The sequence below is a fragment of the Neopelma chrysocephalum genome, unplaced genomic scaffold, assembly GCF_003984885.1.
Source record: "Neopelma chrysocephalum unplaced genomic scaffold, ASM398488v2 Primary Assembly neopelma1_23b, whole genome shotgun sequence".
In the NCBI taxonomy this organism is placed as follows: Eukaryota; Metazoa; Chordata; class Aves; order Passeriformes; family Pipridae; genus Neopelma; species Neopelma chrysocephalum.
Genome location: NW_020897692.1, coordinates 7,238,385 through 7,265,734, shown reverse-complemented (window position 1 = coordinate 7,265,734; position 27,350 = coordinate 7,238,385). Strand labels below are relative to the sequence as shown.

General features: G+C 39.9%; 1 protein-coding gene across 1 annotated transcript; it reads left to right on the top strand.

The window, feature by feature from the left end:
* On the top strand, window positions 1-22,569 carry LOC113974813 (hormonally up-regulated neu tumor-associated kinase homolog A-like). Its single transcript, XM_027698310.1, has 9 exons — window positions 1-252; window positions 1,202-1,494; window positions 5,922-5,977; window positions 7,118-7,256; window positions 10,587-10,714; window positions 12,867-12,984; window positions 14,038-14,215; window positions 20,914-21,133; window positions 22,142-22,569. The coding sequence occupies exons 1-9, from the start codon at window positions 1-3 to the stop codon at window positions 22,567-22,569; spliced, it is 1,812 nt and encodes a 603-aa protein (XP_027554111.1).
* The last annotated feature ends 4,781 nt before the right edge of the window (window positions 22,570-27,350 follow it).

Below are 27,350 nucleotides of genomic sequence, written 5' to 3'. Positions count from 1 at the left end.
ATGCTCACAGCAACAAAAGCAGGCTTGGATGACAAAATGACAGATACTGGCAATTTGGATGGGATATTACCAGAATGGGAGAAAAACTTAAAGGATATAAAAATACCTGCCTGTTTTAACAAGATGCCCCAAGAGACCGGGAAGACTTTCCCTCATTCCAAACAAGTTGGGAATTACCTAGTAGGCAAAATGATCAACAAGGGTTCCTTTGCCAAGGTGATGGAGGGACTGCACATCCCCACAGGGGAGAAGGTAAGCTCATAATGAGAGCGTAACACATACTAGGAATAGGAAGTAACCTCACACTAATTTATGGCAGAAAATTTCAGACTCTTTAATCTGGAAACCACAGTCTACTCAGTGAATTATCCTCTGAACCTTATCCTCATAAATTAACCTCATAAGGGGGGTTTATTGCTCATGTATAATCAGTCACATGTGTGAATATGTATTGAGTGCAACTATTTTCACAATTATAAAATAGAGGCAACAAAGATATCTTCCTGCTGAAAGAGAGAAGGATGATGGCATAAAGACAATCTCAAATCTACTTTCCCTAATAATCCTCATTGAGTAATTAGTGCTGTGTATCTGACCTTTAAAACTATGGACAACACTTAGTGAAAAGCCGGACACTCCAATAGCAATCATTTATACGGCAGGACACAGATAAACTCTGTTATCTCTAGCTCAGTCAAGCTAAAATAACATACCACTAGACACAAGTGTGGAAAGGTGTGTTGCTATAAAGTGACTTTTTGAATTTTACTTTTCTTGTGGCTTCAATAGCTTCACTGTCCAACTAGCTCCCCAAACCGCAAAGAGTCTAATCCCAGCCCATAACACCCAGCATCTTGAGTGACTTTTAGATTAAGTTGCAGGGGAGCATGTTGGAAAATAGATGTGCTACTTTACAGATGTAGTTGAGCATGTAGGGATTTTTTGCATTTCAGAATATTTCGTATGTGCATATTTATTAATGTAATGAGAGGGATAGATAAGACAGAGTTCAGCCTTTCTGTTTTGGTCTTCAAGAGAAATAAAAACTGTATTCTTCCATCACTAATATCTCCCTCTGTGATACTGATTATCAACGTTATGTCAAAAACAGCCTCTCCCATGTCAGCTTACTCCTTACCCTTTTGAAAACTAATCTTGGTTGCAAAGCTTGTTGCTAATTTGCAAATATCCTGCCATTTAGGTAGCCATAAAAGTCATTGACAAGAGGAAAGCCAAGCAGGATTCCTATGTTTTAAAAAACATGAAGCGTGAGCCGCGGGTACACCAGATGATTAAGCACCCCAATGTTGTTCAGCTATATGAGACCTTGGAGACTGACAACTCCTATTACATGGTGATGGAATTGTGCCTTGGTGGCGACCTCCTGGACAGAATTTGTGACAAAAAGGGGCTGGCAGAATGGGAAGTAAGGAGATACATCTGGCAAATTCTATCTGCAGTAGAGCACCTGCATTACCAGGGAATTGTTCACAGGTAAGATGTTTCTCCCCTTTCAAACAGTAAGGAAAAAAGTGTGCAAGAGCACAGAGTGCTCTTCTTCACAAGAACATTTCTTTATTTTTCCCTTATAAAAACAGAAGAATAGGTTCTCTCAGCTCATTCTAATAAAGCATTTTATTCTCAATAGTGGTTATTACTGTTATAAGCTGTTATGCACTCCTGGGGGAGAAAAGTAATAAAGTCCAGGGATAAGAGCTGATGAGCACAACAAATCAATACTTTGCCACAATTATCTCAGAATTAGCTGGTGACAAATGTGTATCTAATTCAAATATTTCAGTGTGGCTAAGCATATAAATATTGATTTCCTTTGGTTAGCCACAACATATTGAAATAACCACACGTCACCCAGGACTGAAAATTGAGGAATCACAGCTCACTACTTGTGATAAGGACACGTCCTGCAGGCCTGGGTCTGAGACAGGTCGCTGATCTTCCATATTGGCTTTTGCATTACAAGGACAGATCATTACTTCAGCCACTGCTAGAGGAACCTCAGCAACCCATGCAAGGAGAGCTGATATTCCCCCCTACTAGGGATCGTGGCACATATGCCAAGAGCAGTAGAATAATACTACCATTATAGGTGGGAGAATAGGCTAGAAGCAGTTTTCCTGCCATTTTTTTGTTTTACTTAATGATTCACAGTCAATCAGATCCTTAACTTTAAATGGTCAATGGACTCACCAAGAAAATCACCAGGACCTAACAAGTAATCCAGTTGACTGCATCATTACAGCAACCATGAAACAAATAAGCTGTGAATGTGATGGCTCAGCATTTACAAGTGCTTTGTGACTTGAAATGCTTGTAACCCAGCATTTCATTATATTGGATTTGTTAATTAATAAGGAATAGTCAAGAAAGAAATGGACAGCATGGGACCTAGAGAATTTAAACAAACAAAAAAAAAACCTCACCAGAAAATAAACCCAAGGGGCTTCACCCCATTAGTCCAGACTGACACTCTTGCCTTGCTGGTTACCTGACTAATCTATTTTACAGGATTTCCTCACTGCTCATGATTGTAACATTTATGTTCTTCCCGTGACAACACTCCTCATTAATTTCTCAAGCTCTCTGCCTTTCTTTTTGTTTGGAAACAACTCTTCACAGTGAGCTGGAGAGTAGCCTGACTTCTTGCCCTACTTCTCTCTTTTCTTGTTGGTCATGTTTTGCTGGGAAAGCTTTGCAAGAGAGAAAAATTTTGCTTCGCATCCTGAGACTAACCACGTACAAAATGGCGTGAGCTTCTCTGATGACTTGACTTACTATCAAACTGCCTTACTTGACTTACTATCAAAGGAAAATTCATCCCTGGCTCTCGAGCATTTTGTCATAGGGTTTATGGAGTTGCATGGTCTGGCAGGAGCCAAGCCACCTTGCTTGGTTGTAGGTGTAGGTTCAGTCAGCAGTACCTCAACTCATGACCTGCTGCTGGCTTTGAGATTCAGAGCTGTAGCCTTAACCTCATATGAGAAGCAGACTGGGAAAATCTGGAAGAGTTTCCCTGCTCAGCTCCAGCTGCAGTGATTTATAACCACTCTCTGCAGGGGTCAAACCAACGAGGATGATTGTGGGTGTATCCTCTTCTGAAAAAAAGACATCAGTGTTCCCAGAAAGATGAGTACAGAAATAGGAAAGTTACCTCACAAATTCAATCTAATTTTCTCATCTAAGCATGGAGCAAAGCTCAACTCTTTACATTCCTTTAACACAAGTAAAGGAGTGTTCCCAAGCTGTCTGTTGGGAACAGCTGCCGATCCACAAGGAGCATCCTGGTAAAATCACACCAGGTATGAGTTCATGAGATGGATAATTGTGTGATAATGTTTGGGTCTATGCATGGGGGGTCCCTTTGTTTTACTAGAGTGGAGGTGTCTGGTCACATTCCCAAGCTCATCACTTAGGATTTACTAATTTAATGTACTTTTGCTCAAAAGCGTCTTATGGGCATTCCTGATTTTGAACCCTGTGGATATACTTCAGAAAAACAATATTTTCTACTGTCTTAATAATATACTTGATGAAAAACTCTCCAAATTTGTGACTATTTTTGTCCAAATTGACATCTCTCAACATAAATTCTACACTGTATTCAGACAGCTATTTTGTTTCTTGAGATTTACTTTTCCAGTTTAGCATTAAAATCAGCACTGATCCAACAAATCCTTACAGCTTAAATTAAGTTTGAGTCTACATTTCACAGAACAGATAGTAATTTTTCTTGTCCATGCAAGATCACAGTTGATTTTATGTCACACTTGCAAAAATGATGCAGAAGACTGAGCATTGACGTGCTTGCCAGTTGTCCCAGCACACAGCATTTTAGTGCGCCAGATATAAGAAGGCTCAGGCACTAGATCTGGTTCAACAGGTCCACAAGCTAACACTCATCAACTGAATTCTGCTTACTATCCCTATGCCTGCTCTGGACATGGCCAAGTGGTGAGGTAATGCTTCTGAGCTTAAAACCTCAAATAAAGATGTGTAAGCTAAATCACATTGCCTTGCAACTGGGTTGGGCTAGTGCATGCATACGGTCAGCTACCAACTCCTAAATCTGGTGCTTGCTAGGTGACATTTATTTGCTTGTATGTACAGTTTCTAATTTTTCCTGGCTCTTTTCCACTCTCCTGAATAAAAATGTCGTATATCCCTTTGAATCCCTATTGGACCAAAGACCAGGAGAAACATCACAAGCTGCCCTCTAGGCTCTCTTTCTGAAGTCCTCATGGGAATGAGAAAATAAAAAATCATCGTGTTGCCTAAATTTACAACATTTCCTGGAAAGTTTCCTTTGGGGAAAAAAAAAAGAACAAGATGTATCTTTGGTGAAAAATAACTTCTGACACTATGTAAACTTTCATAGTGGCCATTATCAGGTTTTTCAGGCAAGAAAGCATACATTTTTATTAACTGTGTGAGCACTCAGCTCAGCCTATACCACAGCAATTGTAACAATCCAATGTAACATTATTTAATTGTAGTGTAGTAAAATCATCAGAGTGCACTGTGGAGTGCTAAATCTGATAGAAATGTCAGATTTGCAGTGGTCTGAAACACAGCTAGTTTTAAACTGCAGCGTGCACAGAGTTATAATAACACCTGTAGACTATGAACAAAGTTATCTTAAATCTACCTCCCAGCTTTTGGGTACTGGTTTATTTGCCACTTCAGTAAACATGCTATTCAAATTGAAATGTATTAAAAAGATATCATTAAAAGCATCCCCATCCCAATCTCAGCCTGGGGCAGCAGACAGTTTTGAGTGCAATGCTGTCCCATCCAGAGCCACAGAGATAAAAGGAAGCTCCCATAAAATCACCCATCATGACCACCAGGTACACCCCCAGACTTCATACCCTGCAGCAGTGCAGTGCTGTTCATGCAGCACCAGGCCACCCAGCCCTTCCTCCTTGTTCCCATTCTGCCTTCTGGTTTGTCCTCCTGTGCTTTCTGAGGTCTTTGGTCTCACAAAAGCACTTCTTAACTTCAGAGCAGGTGTGAGGGAAATCCATGTCCCTGGAGCTGCTTCTGAAATTTTTATCCCCCCAGCTCCCCTAGAAAAGAAGGAAGCCTCCAGTGGCATGCGGGAGGCTTTGATGGGAGTCAGGAAAGCATTGCAGGCTCTTGGACTGGTTCCCAACACCAAAATTACACTGGCTGAGGATTCACCCATGATGCAAAAGATTTCAGCTTCCATTTCAGACACTCCCCAGAGTGGAGCAATATTCTGGCTTTGGGTTTTAATTTATAAATATATAAATATTCCCATAAGAAGCAACTAAGTACCTGAGCCAGCTAACAGAGTTTTTCTTACATCTCTGAATTATGTCCTCCTGGGAGTGGATGGCTGATACTGGTTGACCCTGTTTACAAAAACATCACTGCAGAGATGTCCCCACTTTCAGGGAATCTGTCTCCGAACCAGCTTTGGTACAACCTCCCCTCTTCTGCAAGCAAGGCAAACCTCACTTTCCAGTTCCCTTCTCATCCTTCATATTTCCCAGGTACAATTTACTCACAAAGAAATCAGAAATGTTCAGCATTGCTCAGTACTTCAAACAAAGCCCAAAAACCTCCAGTCCAATAAGTGCAATTTTTTTACTCAAAAGAAGAAATAAATGCACTTCATTTAAAAAATGTATAAATCAGCAGAACAGATAATTCCTAAAATTAACAGTCTTTTTGTGTATACTCAGAAAATATTCCCTGAAGTAGGGAAAGTTTCCATTTTCCCAACTGAAAACTTCAGGAAGGAATAAGGATCTTGTTACAATTGTAGGCTGAGCTGTGCAGAACTATTGTTATTATTTTAATTAAACTTTGCTAAAAACTATCTGCAAATGGTTAGCTGGGACATCAGGCATCTTAAAGTTTGCTTTCTGTCTTCTCAGGGACCTAAAAATTGAAAATTTTCTTCTCGATGAGAACAACAACATCAAAATCATTGGTAGGTGCATGCTATCAGTGAAGCTTGTATTCTGCTTTTGTGTGTGTGTGTGTGTCTTTCAGTGACAATTTGGTTACTATTCAAACAGCATGTTTTATGAGTGAGCTTGTGATTATTCAATAAACATATTTGAGTTTCTAGAATAAATAAAAGTTATGAAGTATAGTTTAACAGCTTGTTTATCTGAGCTTTAACCAAAATATATTTTTAAGACAACAAGGAAAACAATTTTGCCTATTATTTTCCCTTGTGTATTTCTGGAGAAGCAAGAAACAATTACAGCTTTTATGTGTAGAAAGCTGTTCCTAGCAGAAGTGATTTGTAGACAAAGAAATAAATCTTCTGGGTTGAAATGCAGGTATGAATGTATTAGTTTCTGTTGAGTCATTATTTCAGCTAGAGACCTCATCATTTGGTACATGTTAAAAAAATTTTAAAAAAAGACTATTTTGGTCACCAACAGAAATCTTGCTAAGGTTGTGAAGCAAACATTGATAAAAATGAGAGAATTTGCACCCAGCAGTTAACACAGTTCAGAGAAACAACTAATTTTATTCTGTGGAAACCCCACAGAAAAATCTCCACAAGGGATGCTAACACTTAGAGAAGTCACATGTTTAACCCAGTGTTTCCCAAACTTTTAAAAGCTTAACACCTCTGAGAAAAAAGGGCACCAGCTCTTCACCCCTGTTTTATAGCCAGCCAGTCCCTTACAATCACACCTTTCTCTTCCCCCCCCCCTTGCACACATGCACATATACAGAGAAAAAGGCTTAAGTTAGCACATTTTACCCCACATCTACCATGAGCTAAAGCACACCCAGCTGAGCTGAATGCTGTGGCTCATTAAGCCATGCTAATGTGACTGTGTAGCTGTGTACTAGCATGCAGTCAACAGAGACAAACCAAAACAGTTAAACCAAAATCAACCAAACCAGATCCATGGCTGTGTAACTGCACTGTAATTCCTCTGCTAATTCACAGCACATTTATTCAAACCCAAATTGGCATCTACAGCTGAGACATCAATAGATGTTACAACTAGCTGCTGGTTTTGTCTTTCTCCTGTCTTCAGAAAATTGGTAAAGTAATTTGAGACTAAAACTTCTTTGCCTTTGCTTTTGCTTTTGTGACTGTCAGATTTTGGACTAAGCAATACTGCAAAGTTCAGTGGTCTCTCCCAGGAGCTGTTACATACCCAGTGTGGAAGCCCAGCTTATGCTGCTCCAGAACTCCTTGCTCATAGGAAATATGGTCCAAAAGTGGATGTCTGGTCCATGTAAGTAGATCTAAAAATGTACTTATCAAAACACTCTCAGCACTGAATTGTTTAGCAAGACTGATGTAAACTGGTTTGTGGCTCTCGGCTTTGGGACATCAACGGCAAAAGCAAAGATATATAAATAAACACTTGAGCATCTTGAAATGTACATCCATTGGAAAACACTGGAGAAAAGAATGAATGATCAATACACGTTATTCTAGAGGAACCCTGTGCCAAGAGAAGTCAGCAGAAAGTCAGATATCTGCATATAGGAACCTGTACTGAAAAGCCAGAGAAAGAACTTGTATGTACCAACTCCCTCAGGTGAACCCTGCCACCCTCCCGTCCTTCTGGCACACAGTTTCAGCTGGTAGCAGAGTAACTTCTGACAAAATCAGAAACCTTGAAAGCCCTGGGCTGACAAGCAGGCATTTTCTGTCTAAGGCGTATTTTGCCAAAAGAAGAAATCTACACAGAAAATTTGAGTTTCAGGGAAACACAAACCAAGGATGTGTCTATAGCAGAGCTATGAGACCTTCATCCATACCTTATCTAGGCCCTTTGTACCAAATTATGATAAAAAGGTAGAATTATTTCCTTCATAGGTGACATAAACTTGAATGGAATTAATTTACTTTTTTTTATTAAACCTACAGAATATGTCTTCTATAATAAGTAAGAACACAGAAGGTGCCATAAGCAGAGTAAGGTTTCACATAAACTATCTCAGACATTTCAAATGCATTTGCAGTTTGCAGTTCTAGCAGCCAAGTTATGGGGGGGTTACATTTTTTTTCTAGGTGGAGCTGGCAAAATGATAGTATATTAAGTCGATTTTTGTATCCTTTGATCTTCACGGATCAACTCTTCATGTCCATGTCATCATTTGTCCAAAGGCAGTTCATATTCATCTATATGTGTGTGTGTGTGTGTGTGTGTGTGTATATATATATATATATATATATATATGTGCCAGGGTATCAACTTCTTCTCAGCTGTTTTAACAGTAACCGTATGCCCAGGTCTGAGTGTTCCACCTAGGACACATTTTTAAGCCCGTTTCTAGCAAGTATGATTCAGGGCATAGAAGATGAGCATGTGTAATATAAACTAAACCAAATCTTTGCCTAGAGCATTAAGATTAAAAAAATCAGTGGCTGATCAAATGCACCTTCATCCATATTCCTCCCACTTATTTGCAATTATAATCATAACTCCTTACAGTATCCTGACTAATAAGTGGCAGAGTAAAAATCCAGCTATTGAAGGTAATGGTTAAAGCCCATGGATTTCAAATAGCTCAAAAGGCTTTTAAGAGTAATATGACTTTTTGCCTTAGAAGTGCCACCTCCCATCCCACCCCAGAAGAATATTGTTTTAAAGGATCTTAATGTTCTGCTACTGGAACAGGTTGCCCAGAGAAGCTGTGGATGTCCAATCCTCGGAAGTGTTCAAGGCCAGGCTGGATGGGGCCTTGGGCAACCTGGTCTGGTGAAAGGTGACCCTGACTATGGCAGAAATGTTGGAACTCGATGATCTTTACGGTCCTTTCCAACACAAACCATTCTGTGATTCTGTTCAACACACAAAGCTGCATTTGATTTAAACCACTTCATTCAGGACATGTGCCAAAAGGAAAGGAAAGCCTGGATGTACAGAGCTGCTCTGAACTGGAATGTCACACTTGCCTGTCCAGCTGTGAGAATACAGAGTTTCCTTGAGGAGTTCTCAGCAGCTTTCACCAAACCGGGTGTTCACAGAGGACAAAATGTTTTAGTTTGCTCTGCAGAGTTGCTGATACCTACATATAGGCATCTGGTTCAGGTGCCTGAAACAGAAGCTTAGTTTTCCTATATGTTCAAAAGAGAAAAAGGATTTATATACATATAGATATATAACGTACTTTATTCCTCTCAAGACCTGCTTCTGGTAGACATACTATATATATTAGGGTTTTGGTCTAACCATGATTCTTATACCTCAGCTTCTTCTAAATTTACTGGGTATGAATGGTACGCAGAGTTAAGGATGAAGGGATACATGCTATTACTATCAGTGCACAGAGGCACTTAACTGTAGCCTAAAACAACTGTATAATAATGCTATGATGAATGTCTCTTGGAGAGGCCTGTCTCTTTCCACTGATAACTATTGATGCCTAGGGTTTAGATGATTAAAGTGAGACAAGATAAATCCTAGTCAAGATTAATAAAAAGCGTTTATCCATAGGTCAGTGGTCTAAATGTAATCCAATGTAACATGTAGAAAAAGATGACACCATCTTCTCTTGGTTTTTCAATGGTGCCATCGTCTTATCATAGTTTTTCAACTGTTTGAAAACATTAATAGAAGACTGTAGTTGAGCACACCACAGACTTGTCTTACAGAAAACATTGTTGCCATCTCCACTAATGTACCAACCAGGTCGATTAAATTAGAATTGCCTGAATTCCTAAAATGACTATCTACTGAGTTCTGTAGAGAAATGGTGAAGGATGGTTGAAAGGAGCTCTGAGCAATCTGGTCTAGTGAAAGGTGCCCCTGCCCACAGCAGAGGGGTTGGAACTAGATGATCTTTAAGCTCCCTTCCAAACCAGGCCGTAGTATGGTTCATTCCACTACGAAGAACAGTGCTGTTGTGGTGGTGTGGTTCAGCTGGAGAAAGGAAATACCATGGAGAGTGTTCAAGGAAACCTCCCCCTTCACAAACTCAGGACAGTTAAGCAAGTTTTCCAAATGTTGGTACTTCCCCAAACTGAATGGCAAACCTTCACAAAGTTTGCTGATTGCTGCTAGCAGACTGTTAATCTTTTGCAAGAGTTAAAGTTTTAAGTCTTTAGCCAACAGCAAGCTGTTACCACACGAATGCCTTCTAGGCATAAGTCACACCTAATTTAGCAATCTCAGCAAAGCAAGAAGAACTGAATTACTATTTGGAACAAGATCTATTGCATCAGTCCCAGTTCTGTGTTGTCACTCAGCCTCCAAACCGAAGTGCTTTATTCTGATGGGCTGGGTACATTACACTGTCACTCCAATTAGCTTATTTTTAAAACAAACAGCAGGTTTCCACTTTCAACACTGCAGGCTTTCCAGTCACTCACTGTACACTCTATTTCATACGCAGTTCCCACAACATTCTTTTCAAGATAAAATGGCATTTACACAAAGAAAAAAGGCGTAAGATGTATATTCAGTACAAATTGCTGCTTAGAGGTAATTTGTAACCTCATTCTTGATGTTGAAGGTAAATCTCTGAAAACTGACTCATAAGTGTGTGGAATTTTTAAATAAATATTTATTAGCATTATATGGAGCTCTGATGTTTGTTTTTGTCTTTGACAGAGGCGTAAGCATGTTTGCTATGCTAACCGGCACGCTACCCTTCACTGTGGAACCTTTTAATATCAAGCAACTACATCAAAAGATATTAATTGGAGAAATCAGCCCTATTCCGTCAGATATCTCCCCTGGTAAAGCACTTCAATTTTTATAAAGAATACCAATGTAAAAAAGTTCTAACCCATGCAATAAAGTGAATTTAACAACAACGCAATCTTCTGGAAAATAAGAGGTACTCTTTCCAGTCGCTTTGTTTGCATTTAGAAATTACTTTTTTGAGCCTAAGGCAATATCAGTTTATCTCAAGCTAGTAGGAAAATAACATTGTTGTGTCTTCAAAAGACCATTATTCTTGAGTTTTATTTACAGGGGGAATAAAATGTACATTGTTTTTACATAAGTGGAGCCGCTGTGCAGTAAATGAGAACACTGTCATGTTTAGTATGTCCCATGCTATGTGTCATAGCCAGGCATTCTTTCCTGTTTTTCTCAGAAATAAGTTATCAAAACCTTAAATATTTTTTTCCTGAAGACCTTATCTTTTGGCTACTGACAGAGCCCACAACATTGAGATTATTAAAGAAATGGGAGGGTTATTTTTGTGAAGAGTCTGTTCATATTTTTCATGAGAAAGAACTGAAATACAACATTTTCCAATGAATTTTACTGACAATCTTTAATGAGGTACAGTCAATGGAGTCTTTTGGGACAACTGGGAAAGACAGTTCTCAAAAATTCTAGCCTGAATTACAACCCATGGCTCTAAACCCTAGAAGTCACATTGGTGTGTATGCACTCTCGGTCAGCAATCCAAAATTTATTTCCTCAAAGCTCAAAATTCTGCTGCTTTACAATGATTCCTATACACCTCTGGCTTTAATCCTTATTTTCTCTCCACCTGGACCATCATCTCCTCTGTCGACTATCACAAGCTTAGGCACCTTCTCACAGCTGTTATCATACAGCTTCACTGACCAAGTCAGAAAGCACAGCAGAATGAGACATGTTTAGCACAGCTATCTACCAGCAAGAGTTCAGATCTCCCCATCATTTTGAACAGCATTGCTATGAAGTTAGGCAAGAATGAGCCTAGGAACCAAGATTAGCTTCAGTGGCTGCCTGCAGCCAAGCACTGGGGAGCAGTGGACAGTCCCAGACTAAGCTAGTTCGGTCTAGTCTGGAGTACAATATTAAGATAATGTGATGATTCAATTTCTTTCTCTCCCCTAGTAAATGGTATGAGGATATCTACCATTGCTGTCAAGAATGTTTGTACATTAGTCTCTCGTTTTCTTTCTCTGGAGATCAGTTGCCGGATAGCAGCTTGATTCTTGTACAATCTCTCCATAGCTGCAATTATTATATTTCTAATTTTTCTTATTTATGTTATTGTTATAGCTTCTACTAATAAATGCATTATCTCTGCTTTTCTACAAAGCCCACACAGTTGGTGGAAGATTGTGGATAACTCCATTGTTCTCTTGCCCATTGGGAATTTAGTGAGAGAGCAGTAGTAAACTAGCTTTGCCTACTTTAGATCTAAGTTCTTCCAATGGAGATTACAAGTGAAAGGAGCAGTATGTTCCCATTTTAATGCTCACTTGCCATTTTGTTCAATTCAAAACATCCCCAAGGAATATAGAAGAATTCAGTAAAGTTTTCTCAAGAAGAAAAAAAGGAGAGGGACTTTACGCAGTGTTGGAGCTGAATGATTGACATATGGGAATGTTTGAGCTTTCTCTGTCCCAACTCCAGGAAGCCAAAGCACAACACATCAGCTGAGCACAGGAATCCATTTCCTTTCCTTGTTACAGAGAGTTTTATCAATACAATTGGCTTCTTTGTGTGAGGAAAAGAACTCCTGGGTTAAATAACTTCAGCTGGCACTGAAGTGCCCCTTCCCAAAGCCTTCATCAAATGCTGAGTGAGCACAATACTGAGATTGCTACTGATGCCATAGGCTGCATTCACTGGGGTAAATCAAGAAAATTGGGAAGTGAGGTCCAGTACTGTATCTACAGCAGCATCCATAGGTCCCTAGCATGCATCCTGGCATGGTTTGGCTCCTGCTGCCCACCCTGTTCAGGTGACCTTGGGGGGACAGAGTCACTGTATGGGATCATGGCAGACTCAGAGTAAAGCCCTAGAGACTGAATTTTATCTGAAGCTCTACAATGTGGAGAAGCAGGGCAAGTGCCACACTTCTGAAACAGAAAAAATATGTGCTGGTCTGATAATCAACTATTACTAGTAAACAGGCCATTGCATCGTAATATTGCACAGGAGCTGTACACTTCATGCAGTCCTTACTTGAGCCTGACCCTGCTAAGAGGCCTGAAGTCAAAGAAGCAATAAAAGACAAATGGTTGAATGAAGGTTTCACCAGGAAAATACTGAACAGGTAACCATTTTGATATCTATCTTCTAGCTTGGGATTTCAGGACTGGGGATTTGGGAGGGAAGTGTGTTTAAGATTTGTTTGTTTGCTTGTTTGTTTTAGGATATTTTTGTTATCTACTATGGGCTGTTCCAAAGTGACAGAATTTTGTTTCAGAAAATGTCACATCAAATTCTCTAACCATGGATAAATTTTGTGTAAGAGGAAACATCCTTATAGAACTGCTTATATACATTGTATTAGTAATTTTTTTTTAACATACCTCACAGCTGCCACTAATTTCCAGACAGTGTGCTTCTAATCCTTTCCTACAAAACTAGGTCTTACATGCCTACCTGAGGGAACAACATTTTTATATTACACTGAAGTTCCTGTTATTCTAATAATTTTTATTCTCATCCATCTTTGTAACTGGCTTTAAATAGTCTCCAATTTTTCTTAGTAAGGCACTTTATGGTTTTATGGTTTTAAGATTAGGAGTCTCAGAATCCAAGACTGACATATTTCTGCAGTGCCTTTACTAGACTTTACTACTCACAGAAACCTGTGAGTAAAGCAATTATCATTGTAACAAAACATGTTTTATTTCACAATCTGATTTATATAAAAATTAAATCCCACTGTACTTTCTTAATTCTTTTTTTGTCCTTCAAGATTTTCCTGTCTTTCGCACTCTTTCTGTCTTCTTATGTCCATGCACACACACTATCTCTTTGTTAATCCGTTTCAGGCCAGTGTACTGAAAACTGAAATATACACACTTGATTAAAATGAGAAAAATTTTCAGGCTTAATCCTGGTGGGTGTCCTTTCAGAAAAATCAATTAAATCAACAATAGAACATTTAATGATGCAGTAACAGAGCCTCAGCCCAGAAGTGAAGTTAGCATAGCCAGACAAGAGGATCACAGCACAACTGCGTGTCATAGTTTGCCTGTACAATCAACTTAGCTTACTCCAGCTACATCACAAGAAGTGTATTGTCCACTTACTGTAAATTCTGACATTGTACCTGGATGCATCATTTGTATTTAAATACTTTTTCCTAATTTTTCAGACTTTGCCCCAGTGACCTGAACTCTATTGTTTTAAACTACATGATGAAATTTATGGAATTCAGTCTTTCAGATGTTATCAACATTTTAATAAATAACAGACCCTCTCCTGCCATGGCTTCTTATTATTTATTGCTGAAGAAACTGCTCAGGTACCAGAAAGACCTCAAAAATGCTCAGGTAAGATATAATGGTCATGAGAGGCATAACGTGCTCCCTTGATTTTTATGAGGAACAATACAGTAGCCACATAGCACGTGTAAGAAAGATAGTTGTCCATGGAATGGGGGAAAAGTCATCAAAAATAGTTGTGAAATTGCAGATTTGAGTGCAGTCTCATGAAAACTACATTCTGGCATTCTCAGAAGTGATTAATTTATGAGATTTTTTTTATTACCAGAGATAAATATACACTTTTTATGACTAATGAATTTTCAAAATGACCTGCTAGTTGTAAGGGGATTGAGAATTATTTTACCTTACATATAAGATTACTTTTCCATTGGGAAAAGGATCATTAGCATCTTAGTGACCTCACCATCCCTTCCCTTTCTAACTGGTCTGTGAGGACCTAATCCAAAGCCTGGGGAGTGGGAAACTGTTAAAGCTGTAAAATCTTTTCCCAGCATCTTTTTTTTTTGTATTTTTAGCGCTGTATCTTATGATCACACCCCAGCTCCAACTCACTTAGGGACATGGAGTGAGATCAGAGGTGACAAAAATTTTAAAAATAAATTCAAAAAAGTATGGTAATCACTTGTAAGATCACAATTAGTCAAAAAGGCTGTAAGCTTTTCTTTTACAACCATCTCCACTAAGGGGTTCACAGCTCAGCCATAAAAATTTTGCTTCAGGCAGAAACTGGGCAGACAGGAAGCCAAATTCCAGCTTCTAACACAGAAGTGCAATGGGAAAAGTTTCAGCTACAAAACAACACACATCAGTGATTAGCCTCCCATTCAAAACCTTTGCCCTGGAGAAGCTGTATTTTGAGAAGGTCCAGTTGACTCCTCTAGAAATTATTCAGATGAGCTTGAGCAGATCCAGATCTCCGTCCCAGCACACAGCCCTGACGTCGCAACAGTCTGTGCAGTGTCTGCAGGCAGAACCATTACTCAAAAATATGAGTTGGGGCGTGTGTGTGTGCATGATCAGGGAGAGGAGGCTTTTCTTCACATATGTGAGTTTTTTCATATTACAGTTTTAAGTAGGATCTGCTAAATCATAAGTGACTCAAAAAGATCCATATTGTAAAGGCTATTGACCAGCTTTCTTATACCTCTGGATATCAAGCTGATTTACAACCAGCAGAGCTCTAGCCTTCCAGGCAAGTGGTAGTGTTTCATGTCCGGTATGACCTCTTTCAGCATCCTAACTGGCTGGAAGAGGGAAGTGATCTTGCAGATAAAGTTGCAAGCTGATTAAGAGTCTATGTTACTTCTTGCCACTCCTGGCATCCAAAATGCCCTCTTAAGGCAGAGAGTCAAGCTGAATTCAAGCACAGGCACCAAAAATAGCTCTAATTGTAAGTTATTAATACTACTGATTACTATTTTGAAGTCCTAGTAAATATACTTGCCAGGTAGGGTGCAAAAGAGGGGAAGTTTAACAAAGGAATGATGGACATTTTCTTCCTCTGTGTTGATATTTTCCAATCAAAGTTTTAAATCCAAACCGATACTGACCCAAAATAACCTGACCAGCTCCCAGCTCAAAACAGTGGTGACTCACAGAATCATGGGATCACAGACTGGTTGAGGCTGGCAGGGATCTCTGGAGGTCATCTGACCCCACCCTCCTGCTCAAGCAGGGCCACCTAGAGACGGTTGCCCAGGACCTTGTCCAGACAACTTCTGTCTCCCAGGATGAACACTCCACAGCATTCCTGGGAAACCTGTGACAGTGCTTGGTCACCCTCACAGTGAAAAAGTATTTCTTGATATTCATAGGGAACCTCTTGTGTTTCAGTTTTTGCCCATTTCCTCTGGTCCTGTCACTTGCAACCACTGAAAAGAGCCTGGTTCCTTCCTCTTTGCACCCTCCCTTCAGATATTTGTATATCTTGATGAGATATCTCTTGAGTCTCCAGGCTGAAAAGCTCCAGCTTTCTCAGCCTTTCCTCATAGGAGAGACATTCCAGTTGCTTAATCTTTTCTGTGGCCCTTTACTGGAGTCTCTCCAATATGTCCATGTCTCTCTTGTCCTGAGGAATCCAGACCCAGGACACAGTACTCCTAGTGTGGCCTCACCAATGCTGAGCAGAGGGGCAGCATCACTTCCCTTGACCTGCTGGCAACACTCCTGGTGCAGCCCAGGATACCACCAGCCTTCTCTGCAGCAGGGACACATTGCTGGCTCATGGTCAACTTAGTGTTCACCAGGACCTCCAAACTGATTTCCAGCTAAGTGACCCCAGCATATTCTGATGCCTGGGGTTGTTCTCTCCCAGGACCAGGACTTTGCACTTCCCCTTGCTGAACTAAACCTAGCAGGACACATCTAGCATGTGAACTGGGAGTATGTTCATATATATCATATCACAATTCCCCATTTCTACAGCTTCCCTCTGTCCCTTTCCACATAGCTCCCAGGTGTGTAGCTCTTTCTGCTGCACCACAAAAAAATGCTGATGTACAAATCCTCACATGTTCCATGTGAGGAGTTCTTAAATTTGCAGACAGAATCTCCCTTTAATGGTTTCACAGCAAAATGACTCACTTTTATGGGGGCATCTTTGCTGAGAACTTGAAATATAGGCACAACCTAGATGCCTAAATTTGGCAGAGTGGTTTCTACCACAAGTAATACCTTCCAATATCTGTTCCTAAGACATAGGAATTAGGAAATTAGAACAGGCCAATTCATACCATCTTTTTCCATGTCATTAAAAGTTTGTTTCCTCGTGTTTGTCAGCACAAAGTTTGTAAATGCTACCTTTAAACTCATAAACACAAAGCCTGCTAATAGTGCAATTGAGATAATTCTGTTATCAAAGAGTGTTTGTAAACTCAGTTTTTGCCCCAGATAACCACTCTACATCAATTGTTTCTTATTTTTGTCTCTCTACTCCCTCTTACATTCTTCTCTGTTACGAAAATCAGTATTTCTCCCTTTGCTAGTAGTTAGGCTATGCAAATATTTGTAGTTAATAAAGATCACATCTTGATCACTTCTTATTCAAGCCTTTTGCACAATTAATCTCCCCAGGAGCTCTTTTAAATCATGACTATCATTGCTACCATGTTATGCCAATTTCTCTAACACCCAATAATATTCATATTGCCCAGCAAGGCTGGGGTTTGGGCAAAAACAGGGGAGAAAGAGAGGAAGGCTCGCTAAGAAATCAAGTTGGGCATTCTTACTTAATCAATGCTCTTATTTTTCCAGTATGCTCTGGCCTATTCTTCAGCTAAAGCTACTTTATGCACATACTTGCACAATGGCAAAATTTAGCCTTAAGCGTATGCAAAGTATATAGGGAAAAGAGAAGAATGTGTCTCTTGGATCCCAAGACGGATACCCACATGGGTGACAAGAGGTTTTTGGGCAGAGGCAGAGCCAAGAGCAGCCCCCAGCTCCCTTGGAGACTAGCCCACACTGCTCTGGCGCAGCTCTCGGAGGAGGCAACTGGCAGGGGATTACCTTGGGGGAAGGATTCTCTGCTTTGGTCTGAAAGAGGCCGAATTCAACCACCTCTTTGGCAAGCTGTAAGGCACTTCCCCGACCACCCGGCCACAGAGTTGAAACTGAGGAAGAAACATGAAGATTGTTAACTGAGTGTGAGGGGGAAATTTCCCACTTTTTATTCCTCTTATTGAGAGCCTGATGTTACTGGAGCTTAATTACAACAGCATGGGCATTTGATATTTGTAATACAAATTATGCCAAGGATATTTCAAAATGCATAGATAGATGTTCTCTCTATTCTGTATAAAGCCAACTATTTGCTATTTATTACTAGCAGTGTGTGATCCGTCTTTAAATCACATAATTTCCTTTCAGCTCTCCAGATCTTCCAAATCTATGCATCTGCTTTAACTTTAAGGATGTGGGTAGTTTCACTGAGTTCAACAAGACAACTTGTGTGTATAAAATTAAAGCACAAAAATTAGCATTTGCATCTAAATGAGTTCAAATTTAAATCTAAATTATGGAAACAGATAAGTAACAACTAACATTTGCAAGTAAAATGAAGTAACCTGAAAACAAATTGTCATTCATTTATATTATTTCTGTCTAGGACCACAAAGACTATTGTGTATTCCTGTCTGTGTATGAAAAGATATATTTACAGAGAGCTAATATTTATAAAGGAGTAAATTTATGGTAAAAGAATACTCCGGTATTTTTGAGCAAATTAGAAACCTCCTCTCCCCTCAGTGAATTTTAGAGAAAGTTGGCATCTGGCTCTTCTGAATATTCTGTCCAAAAAGAACCAAACATATCAGATATCAACACAAATGGAAAAGTAATTGCATTCATAACAATGCTTATGAATAACAAGCAATAAAAAATTCCACCAACAAAATCAGCCCAAAACATTGTTTGGAATTCAAACGCGTTTTCACAAACCACTGCATTAAACTCATTCCAGGCAGCCGAATATGCTATGATTTTTCACACAATACCAAGAAACATACAATTTCCTGGGGACAAATTTTCAGCACAACTTCTAATCTACAACTGAAAAAAAAAGTTTGTGGAAATTACTTTTCATGCACAAAATCCCTATGTTTGATAAACCATTGTGTGTCATTGTATTTGCAACATCTCCTTGTATACTTAACATTTGTACATTCAAATAATAGTTTTGGTGGATGCAAACAGATGTGTCTCGTTATTTTGTGTGGAATTAGAGAAGTCTGCTGAAAGCTTCACTCTGAAAAAAGCATAAGATCCTTTCCATGTTCAAATTTGAGCCATAAGTCACTGGATAAACTTAAAACACAGCCCGTCCTTTTATGCATCGTAATTTCTCCAAGCAATGTATTTACATTTTATGTGTTCTGTTGTAGAAGAAGGAGCCCTAATGATCACAATTTGCCATCCAGAACTTTATAGCTAGTCCTTGCAGAAAATAGCATTTCTGCCAAAAACTTCCTGCCCAGGTGCTTAACCAATTAGCTCTTAAGAGGTCTGGCAGTAAAACTAGTCATGGCAAGTTTTCTGATATACTGTATATAAGGTGACAGCTTGCAAAATGTAAGATGAAAATTTGTTTTCTTAACTAGTAGTGTGTAAAATCCTGGGAGACTATTTGATTGCATAGCCTAAAATACTTATGACATCTCAAATTCGCAATTGATCTAGTGTGGTTTTAAGAGTATGTTGTCAACTTAAACATATTGTGTTTCTTTTTATAAATACTTCTACAATGATTTCCTTAATTGTGATTGGGTGTTGCAAATATGTAGGAAGGATGGGGTGACCCCAGAAGTTTGAGGTTTGGGGCCCTTCAAATTTTTCCAAATATTTTTGCTAACTCACAAAATACATGTAAGCTATCAAAATGCCTTTTCTCCACAAATTACATCCACTCTTTATAACAGCATGTTAGATTACAAACATATTTTTTCACAAGGGGAGTACTTTTCGATGCAAAGAATAGAAGAAAACTATGGAAGATAAACATACTATAGTAAAACAAATTACTTCTCTAATTCTGGAAACAAAAAGTTTGTATTATGGTGGTGAAAAGATTGAAATTCACTACAGATAATTCTTGAAATGGTAACATAATGATAAAGTGAGTCTGTCAAAGATGATACGGAGAGCAGCATAAAAAAGCTTGATATCCATGTGGATGGTTGTCTTGGTTTCAGAAACTAAATTAGAGCACGGTGCTAATAACACCAAGGTTGTGGGTCTGATCCCCGTATGGGCCATTCACTTAAGCGCTGGATTTGATTGTCCTTGTGTCCCTTCCCACTCAGAATATTCTGTGATTCTATATTTCAGAAACATCATTTTTCAGGAGTGCCAGGCCTGAGAGAATATGGTCTATGACAGAAGCAGTGCATGGCACAATCATTACAGGAATTAGTTCTGTAGGAAGGGATTTATTTCACTGTGCAGCCCTTGCATTTTCACAAGACTTTGATATCTGAAACTTGGTTTGTATGAGGCTGCCACAGTGAGGACTTTGAAAATTTGGATCATGGGACAGGCAAGTGACCTACATATGAGAACATATCCCCATGTGCATAGAGGATGCTTGTAGGAGTGAGGGTAACACCACTGCAGGAAGGAGTGGGTCCTGGAACCCGTTTTCTTGCTGGGATGAACAGTCCTGTTACCACAGCTCCATGGAGGTCTTCCTGCTGCCATTCCACTGCAAAACCTTCCCAGATCTGGTCTACTCTTGCGCTGACTACTTGCCCTCACAGCAAACAGCAAGAGTCCCACAACAATCTTCCTCCTGGATCAGGAGTGGCTCACAGCATTCTGTAATGTTTTTGTTTTGCAGCACAAGCTCTGTTCCCAAATCTTCGTTCGCGAAGCCTAGCCATGATGACGAGCTCTGTGGTACCTTGGTCTCCTTTACACATCTGTTAGCAGACTCTGTGAGCCGTAAGCCATAACCCATAAGGAAGTGCTATGGGCTCTCCAAAGACAGCATTCTGGTTTCCAGTGGATTTTCATGAAAACTTTCTCCCTGTGGTCTGTGTGGTAAAAGGAAGAGTCTAACAGCCTATGTACAACTGAGTTTCAGACAGAACCTCTGGCATGAGGTCTGCTCAGATGAAATGTCGATGTGTGTAACTAATGCTTGTGTAAAAACAAGATTTCCCATTGTACATGTTATACTGTGGGAGTTTTTAAAGTTTAAGGAGCTTTTTTGTCCCTTACTAATCAAACGGAGTCTGATCATTTTACAGAGGGAAAATGAAATAGAAGAACACAGTATTAATCCTGATAAACAGTTGAATAAGGAGTCAGAAATTAAGATTTTCCAGAAGGCTGAAATGGACGCTCTGGAAAACCTCAGGAATTATGGCAATAAGGCATTTCCTTCTTTACTAACCCTGGCAATGCCAGATGTTATTCAGGAAGATGAGATTGCAATTACATTGGAAAATCAAGAAAATTTGTCAAAAGGTACTGTTCTGAAATAAGTCTTGCCCTCTTAGTCCAAAATAGTAAAAGGGTATTTGTCTAAGGAAAAAAAGGGAACACAATTCCTGAAAATGCTAGAAATATCTTTGCATTTTGTTTTGAAATTACAAGTATTTTGAGCAATTGTTTCCCAGGCTTAAGTCTGGTGATAGATATAATTTTGACCAGGTGAAAAAATTAACAGGTGAACACCTAATCCCATGCATACTCATCAGATACTAATTACAAATAATTGACAATGTTCCACGTCATTGTGTAGGTTATTCTCTCTATGGGTCACCCATAAGGACTGCTAAGGTACTTCCAAGAATAGATATTTTTGAGGAAAAAAAGGCATTTATTTACATTACCAGAATGAACTTGAGCATCATGCAAGTGTCACAACTTCACTATATTCAATAAGGGGTTGGCATCATTTTCCGTAGTCTCAAAAATACAGAAGATGCAGAGTACTGAATAATTAAACTCCAGACCTGAATTATTTCTGCTCCAGTTATTGCACCCCCACAGTTTAACTATTCACATGGTTAAACTAATGTGATAAATATCCCCAGAAGCATAAATGGATAGATTGCCCAGAAAAGTTGTGGATGCCCCATCCCTGGAAGTATTCAAGGCCAGGCTGGATGGGACTCTGAGCAGTCTGGTCTAGAGAAAGGTATCCCTGCAGGAGGGTTGGAATGAGATGATCTGTAAGGTCCCTTCCAACCCAAATTTTATATGATTCTTTGTTTCTATAGTAGTCACTAAAATTAAGCCAGACAGATTTATGCTGAGATGCTAATCTAAAAGTGACAATTGACTACCTGCAGATCACCATTTGCTTTAAATCATTGGTGCAAAATTTCATTCTATGTCAAGATCCATTTTTATTTATGCCTTTAGAAATACTGACTTTATTATGGGATGACACTGATTTGATATTATGGTATTTTCTTGAAAATATCATTCCAGCAGAAACTGATCTGATTTATCTTATATTCTACTTAGTTTCCAAGTTTGCAGGCAAAGTGTTGGTCCGTCTTGGGCCTCCTAAGTCATCAAGCAAAAATATGCCATGTGAGCCCATTTATAAACCACTTTTGGACTCTGAGAAGAATCAGAATGATTTTGAAGACTTGACAGAGGCTGGAATAGCATGTCTTCATGAGAAATCACCATCTACACCAACAAATAAGCAATCTTCCTTTTCAAACGTCCAAGCAATGACAAGTACAAGCAAAATGCCTCTACGGTCCCTGATAGAAAACAGAATTATTACCAGAAGTCCTTTACCTTGTCAAGACATGAGGTTTAAAGACCTTCTAAAGGCAGTAGATGACAATATTTACATCCCAACACAAAGGCAACTTAATAAAGATGTCACTGACCTCACGATTGACTCTCCTCCGTTGCCACCTTTCCCCAGGCTGCGATAAGCTGCCCTGAGAGAAGCCCTGTCTAGAAAGATTTCCTTGCTGGGGTCATCACAAGAACATACAAACATCTGCCCTCTGGTTGTAGTCAATGGTTCAAAACCATCAACCTTCCCCATGCTCCAGCAGCAAATATTTACCATAAGAAGTATGAGGCAGCTTAAAGAAAACCCAACTCATTTTTTCAAGAAAACTAAGAAAAACTTTATTCAACTCAGACACATACCTACAACTACAGATCTAAATCTTCCAGTTTTATGTCCACCATACCAAACCAGCCTGGGGAAGAAAGCTGAGATTCTAAGATTAAATTTTGCATAAATAAAGCACCCACAGAGCATCAGAAGAAAATAGGGTGAGATGGCCAATAAGAAACAAAGATGCACAAAAACAGAAAGTAAGAAAAGGAAGGCAGAAGGGATTAATCCAATCTTAAAATGAGACTCCTTCAAACACAAAAGGATGACATAATTAAAGCTGTATATCTCTGATATTGACCAAACACTGGGCTACAAATTTTATGGAGCTCACTGAAGATACAGAAAAACAGATGCTACTGTAACAGAACAACATCACATATATTTAGACACAAAAGTGGACTCTGAGGGCAGAAGATCAAATATTTGGTATCAATACATATATTGTCCCAAACTTGTGTCACTTGTACTTATCCATTTCATTAGGGAAACAAACCTGGGTAGGCAATTTTCATTAAGCTATGAACATAATGCAGAAGGTAAACAAGCAGCAACAATGATGGAATAAACAATTTTGGGCAAATTGCCGTGGTATACAAAACAGTCATGGCACTGATCATTCATTTGTTTCTTTACTTACTTATTAGTTTTAGCTGTGTGTATTCCAGTTAATGGAGACCATACAACCTAACTTCCCTGAAAGGAACAAATCAATACATTTTCTTTGCAAATTTAAAAATTTAACTAGTATTTCCTATTTGTAACTGTCCACCTTTGCAACATTTGTCCCTGACTATTGAAAGTATGCATTTGCTTTCAGTTTCAATGTATTATGCTCCTCAGTTAGATTTTAATTGTTCTAAGCTTTGAGCCTATTTCTATCCTCAAACAAGTATTGTATCAGTTTAAATCCCTTAAGTTCAAGAGCTTTGAACTTGATTCACACCAACAGAGATGAGAATACAATGGGAATCTTCATATTTGCTGCTCTGTAAGCTCCCCGTAAAAGATGCGCAAAGGATTTCTAAGTAATACAAGATAGATATACAAAGAACAGCAACAATAAAGAGTTGCAGCAGAAGGCATAATCATATGAGGTAAACTCAAGGCTTTTATCTGACAAGCTCCATGGTAAGCATTTGGTCACACTGAGCAGGATCAAACCTGTTGTCCTGTTTTACTCTGTCTCACCTTCCTCTACTGTGCTGGGGACCACATCCATGGGAGCTCTTCACAGTCCACACAGTCCTGCAAAAAGTGCTGTGCACCTCAGTGAGGGCAGTGTACACCAACCCACATAGATGCCAGACATGCCACTGTCTCCCAGCTGGACTGAAACAGTTACTATGGAGCCCTGGTCTCAGCCAGACCTGAAACAACCTTTGAATAACAGAGCTGTTTTCAACTCAGTATATCTTTGCTGACCAGGCTTACAGGGCAAGTCTGCAGCTGCAGATGAAGAACTGGAGAGGAAGGATGGGATGTGTAGGCAGGAATTTATTATGATAGCTTCACCACTGAAAAAAATACTGTGTAACTTTGTCCTGTGAGTGTGTGACTGCAAATTGGATGTACCACCTGGGATTGCACCTGAGCTAGGTCCCTCTTCCCCTGCTTTTCTCCAAAGCTTAAGGTCAGCACAAGTAGTCACTCCAAAATCTTTACAGTCAGAATGATCCAGATTGGAAAGAAACCTACTGCTAAAAATGCTTGGTGATCCCAGAACAATTCAGCAGCATGTGGCTGAGAGGTTAGTGTGGCATCTGTACCCCTCTACTCAGAAGAGAAAGAAGGACCACTGGTCTCTGGACAGGGGCAGGTGGCAAGGAAGCTCAAACTCAGCAGTATCCCTTATGCACACCCAAGCTAGTGAGCAGCCCAGGGGCTGTTTTCTGTACTTATAATGCTGGCATCATGCAATTCAGAATGTATAGGTGATTTTCAGATAATGTTTTTCTCAGAAAATCTGATTTTCTTAGAATTTAGGAAATGTTTATGTCTTTAAAATATCTAAATCTTTGAATTGCCCTTAAAAAACATTTCTTGGCACATACTGTTTGAATCAAATGGTTTCAGCAGTAAGTTGACACTTCAATTCACTGTTTCCTTTCATAATACTGAAATGCTTCATTCTGAACATATATCATAGAATCATAAAATGATAGAATCATTTGGGTTGGAAAAGACCTTTGTGATTATCAAGTCCAACTGCTAACTTAACAGTGTCCAGCCCACCACTAAACCATGTCCCAAAGTGCCACACCTACACATCTTTTAAATACTCCTGGGGATAGCAACACCACCACTTCCCTGGTCAGCCTGTTCCAGTGTTTGACAACCCTTTCAGTGAAGAAATTTTTCATAATATCTATCCTAAAACCCTTGTCCAAATCATTGATAAAGATATTAAACAAGCCTGGCCCTGATGATGAGTCCTGGAAAACACCACTTGTGGCCAGCTGCCAGATGGTTTTTCATCCATATCATTTATTTTCTGAGAAAAATGTCTTTCCTTGACACTTTTTAATATTTTGTTTATACTCTAATTCCAAATGACAATAACATCAAAATGGTCTAACTTTTTTCACTATGTTGAAACTCCACTTTCCAAAGAGCTCTACCACTATCTTTGAGTTCCTCCACAAGCCCTCAGAGAGAAGAACAAGAGGAACTTATGCTTCTCCTTCAGCTTCTCCTGGACCAGCCTTGTCCAAGCATGCCTGTATGGGTTCCAAGCAGATGATAGTTGCAGGAGAATAGCCATTTCCCTCTAAAACAAAACCCAGAGAGATTAGTGTTAAGTGGCAGTGCATCATGACCCAAGTGCAGAAGAGGCAGCTTTTACTGGGGGAGCTCTATATTGTGATGCCTTCGTTCTCCCACGGCCTCAGCTATCTCCAGCCCAATCTCTTCTCTGGCTATGGCAGAGAACTGTGGTTTCCAAGGGGCTAGATACTTACCAGTGGTCAGAGAAAACATCAGGTTTTGGCAGGGTACCTGACACCTGCCTTTTCTTTCCATCTTCAAGGTAATATAGTTTTGTGGTGGGGCAACCCCGGCTGAATGGTGGGTGCCACCAAAGCCACCCTACCATTCCCCCTCCTCAACTGGACAGGGTAGAGAAAACACAATGAAAGGCTCGTGGGTTGACATAAGGGCAAGGAGAGATCACTTATCAGTTACCACCATGGGCAAAACAGACTCGTCTTAGGGAACTTAGTTTAATTTATTCCTAATCAAATTAGGGTAGGGTGATGAGAAATAAAACTACATCTTAAAACACCTTCTTGCCACTACTCCCTTCTTCCTGGGCTCATTTTCACTCCTGACTTTTTCTACCTCCTACCCCACAGTAGTGCGGGGGGACAGATTGTGGTCAGTTCACGACATGCTATCTCTGCTGTTCTTTCCTCCACAGAGGGGTGATTGCTCATGCTCTTTCACTGTGCCAGTGTGGGGTTCTTCCCACAGGAGAGAGTCCTCTGTCGTAGACGACGGGAAAAGGTGACACGAACACAGTTTTCGTGTTACATCTAATCCAACTTTATTGCTGTAGGCTTCGTGCTTATAAAGGTTAATAATTAGCCTCATACATATTACTAGCATAGGCTCATAATTGGCTTCTAATTACCTAAATCTTATTTGCGCAAATGCTGCTTCTTTCTCATGCTTATAGTTACTTTATTTGCTACTTTGCTACTTTCTCTACCTTTCCCATCCTGTTGCTCTAATTTTTCTATCACGTATGCATTTTCATAGACAATGCAGCTTCACAGTTTCTTAGACAATGCAGTTTCTCAAACACAGTGAACAGTGACCTTCTGATAGTTTTCCTTGCTTTAGCGTGAGACCAGAGCTATAGAATCTTTCTCATGCCCTCTCTCTAATAACCAGGTTTCTGCAATATTTTCCACAGTCCTCCACAATTTTCTCCAATATAAGTCCTTCCAATGAGCTACAGTTCTTCATGAACTGTTCCAGCATGGGTTCTTTCCATGGGGTGCAGTCCTTCAGAAACAGGCTTTTCCAGTGTGGGTCCCCCACGGGGTCACAAGTCCTACCAGCAAACTTGCTCCTTCATGGGCTTCTGTCTCCATGGGTCCACAGGTCCTGCCAGGAGCCTGCTCCAGTGCGGGCTTCCCATGGGGTCACAGCCTCCTTCAGGCATCCACCTGCTGTGGTGTGGGGTCCTCCACAGGCTGCAGGTGGATCTCTGCTCCACTGTGGACCATCTTGGGCTTCAGGGGCACAGCTGCCTCACCATGGTCTGCACCAGGGGCTGCAGGGGAATCTCTGCTCCCGCACCTGGAGAACAACCTCCCCTTCTTCACTGACCTGGGTGTCTACAGAGCTATTTCTCTCACATACTCTCATTCCTCTCTCCCAGCTGCAGATTGCAGAACAGAATTTTTTTCTCCTTCTTAAATCTGTTATCCTGAAGGCACTACCACCACTGCTGATGAGCTTGACCTTGACCAGCGGCAGGTCTCTTGTAGCCAGCTGGCATTGGCTCTGTCAGACATAGGGGAAAGTTTCTGGCAACTTCTCACAGAAGCTACCATGCAAACTCAATACAGGTTTCTTATT

Coding starts and splice junctions, on each gene's coding strand:
- LOC113974813 (XM_027698310.1), top strand. CDS start 1: ATGCTCACAGCAACAAAAGCAGGCTTGGATGACAAAATGACAGATACT. Junction 253..1,201: donor ACATCCCCACAGGGGAGAAG/GTAAGCTCATAA, acceptor CCTGCCATTTAG/GTAGCCATAAAAGTCATTGA. Junction 5,978..7,117: donor CAACAACATCAAAATCATTG/GTAGGTGCATGC, acceptor TGTGACTGTCAG/ATTTTGGACTAAGCAATACT.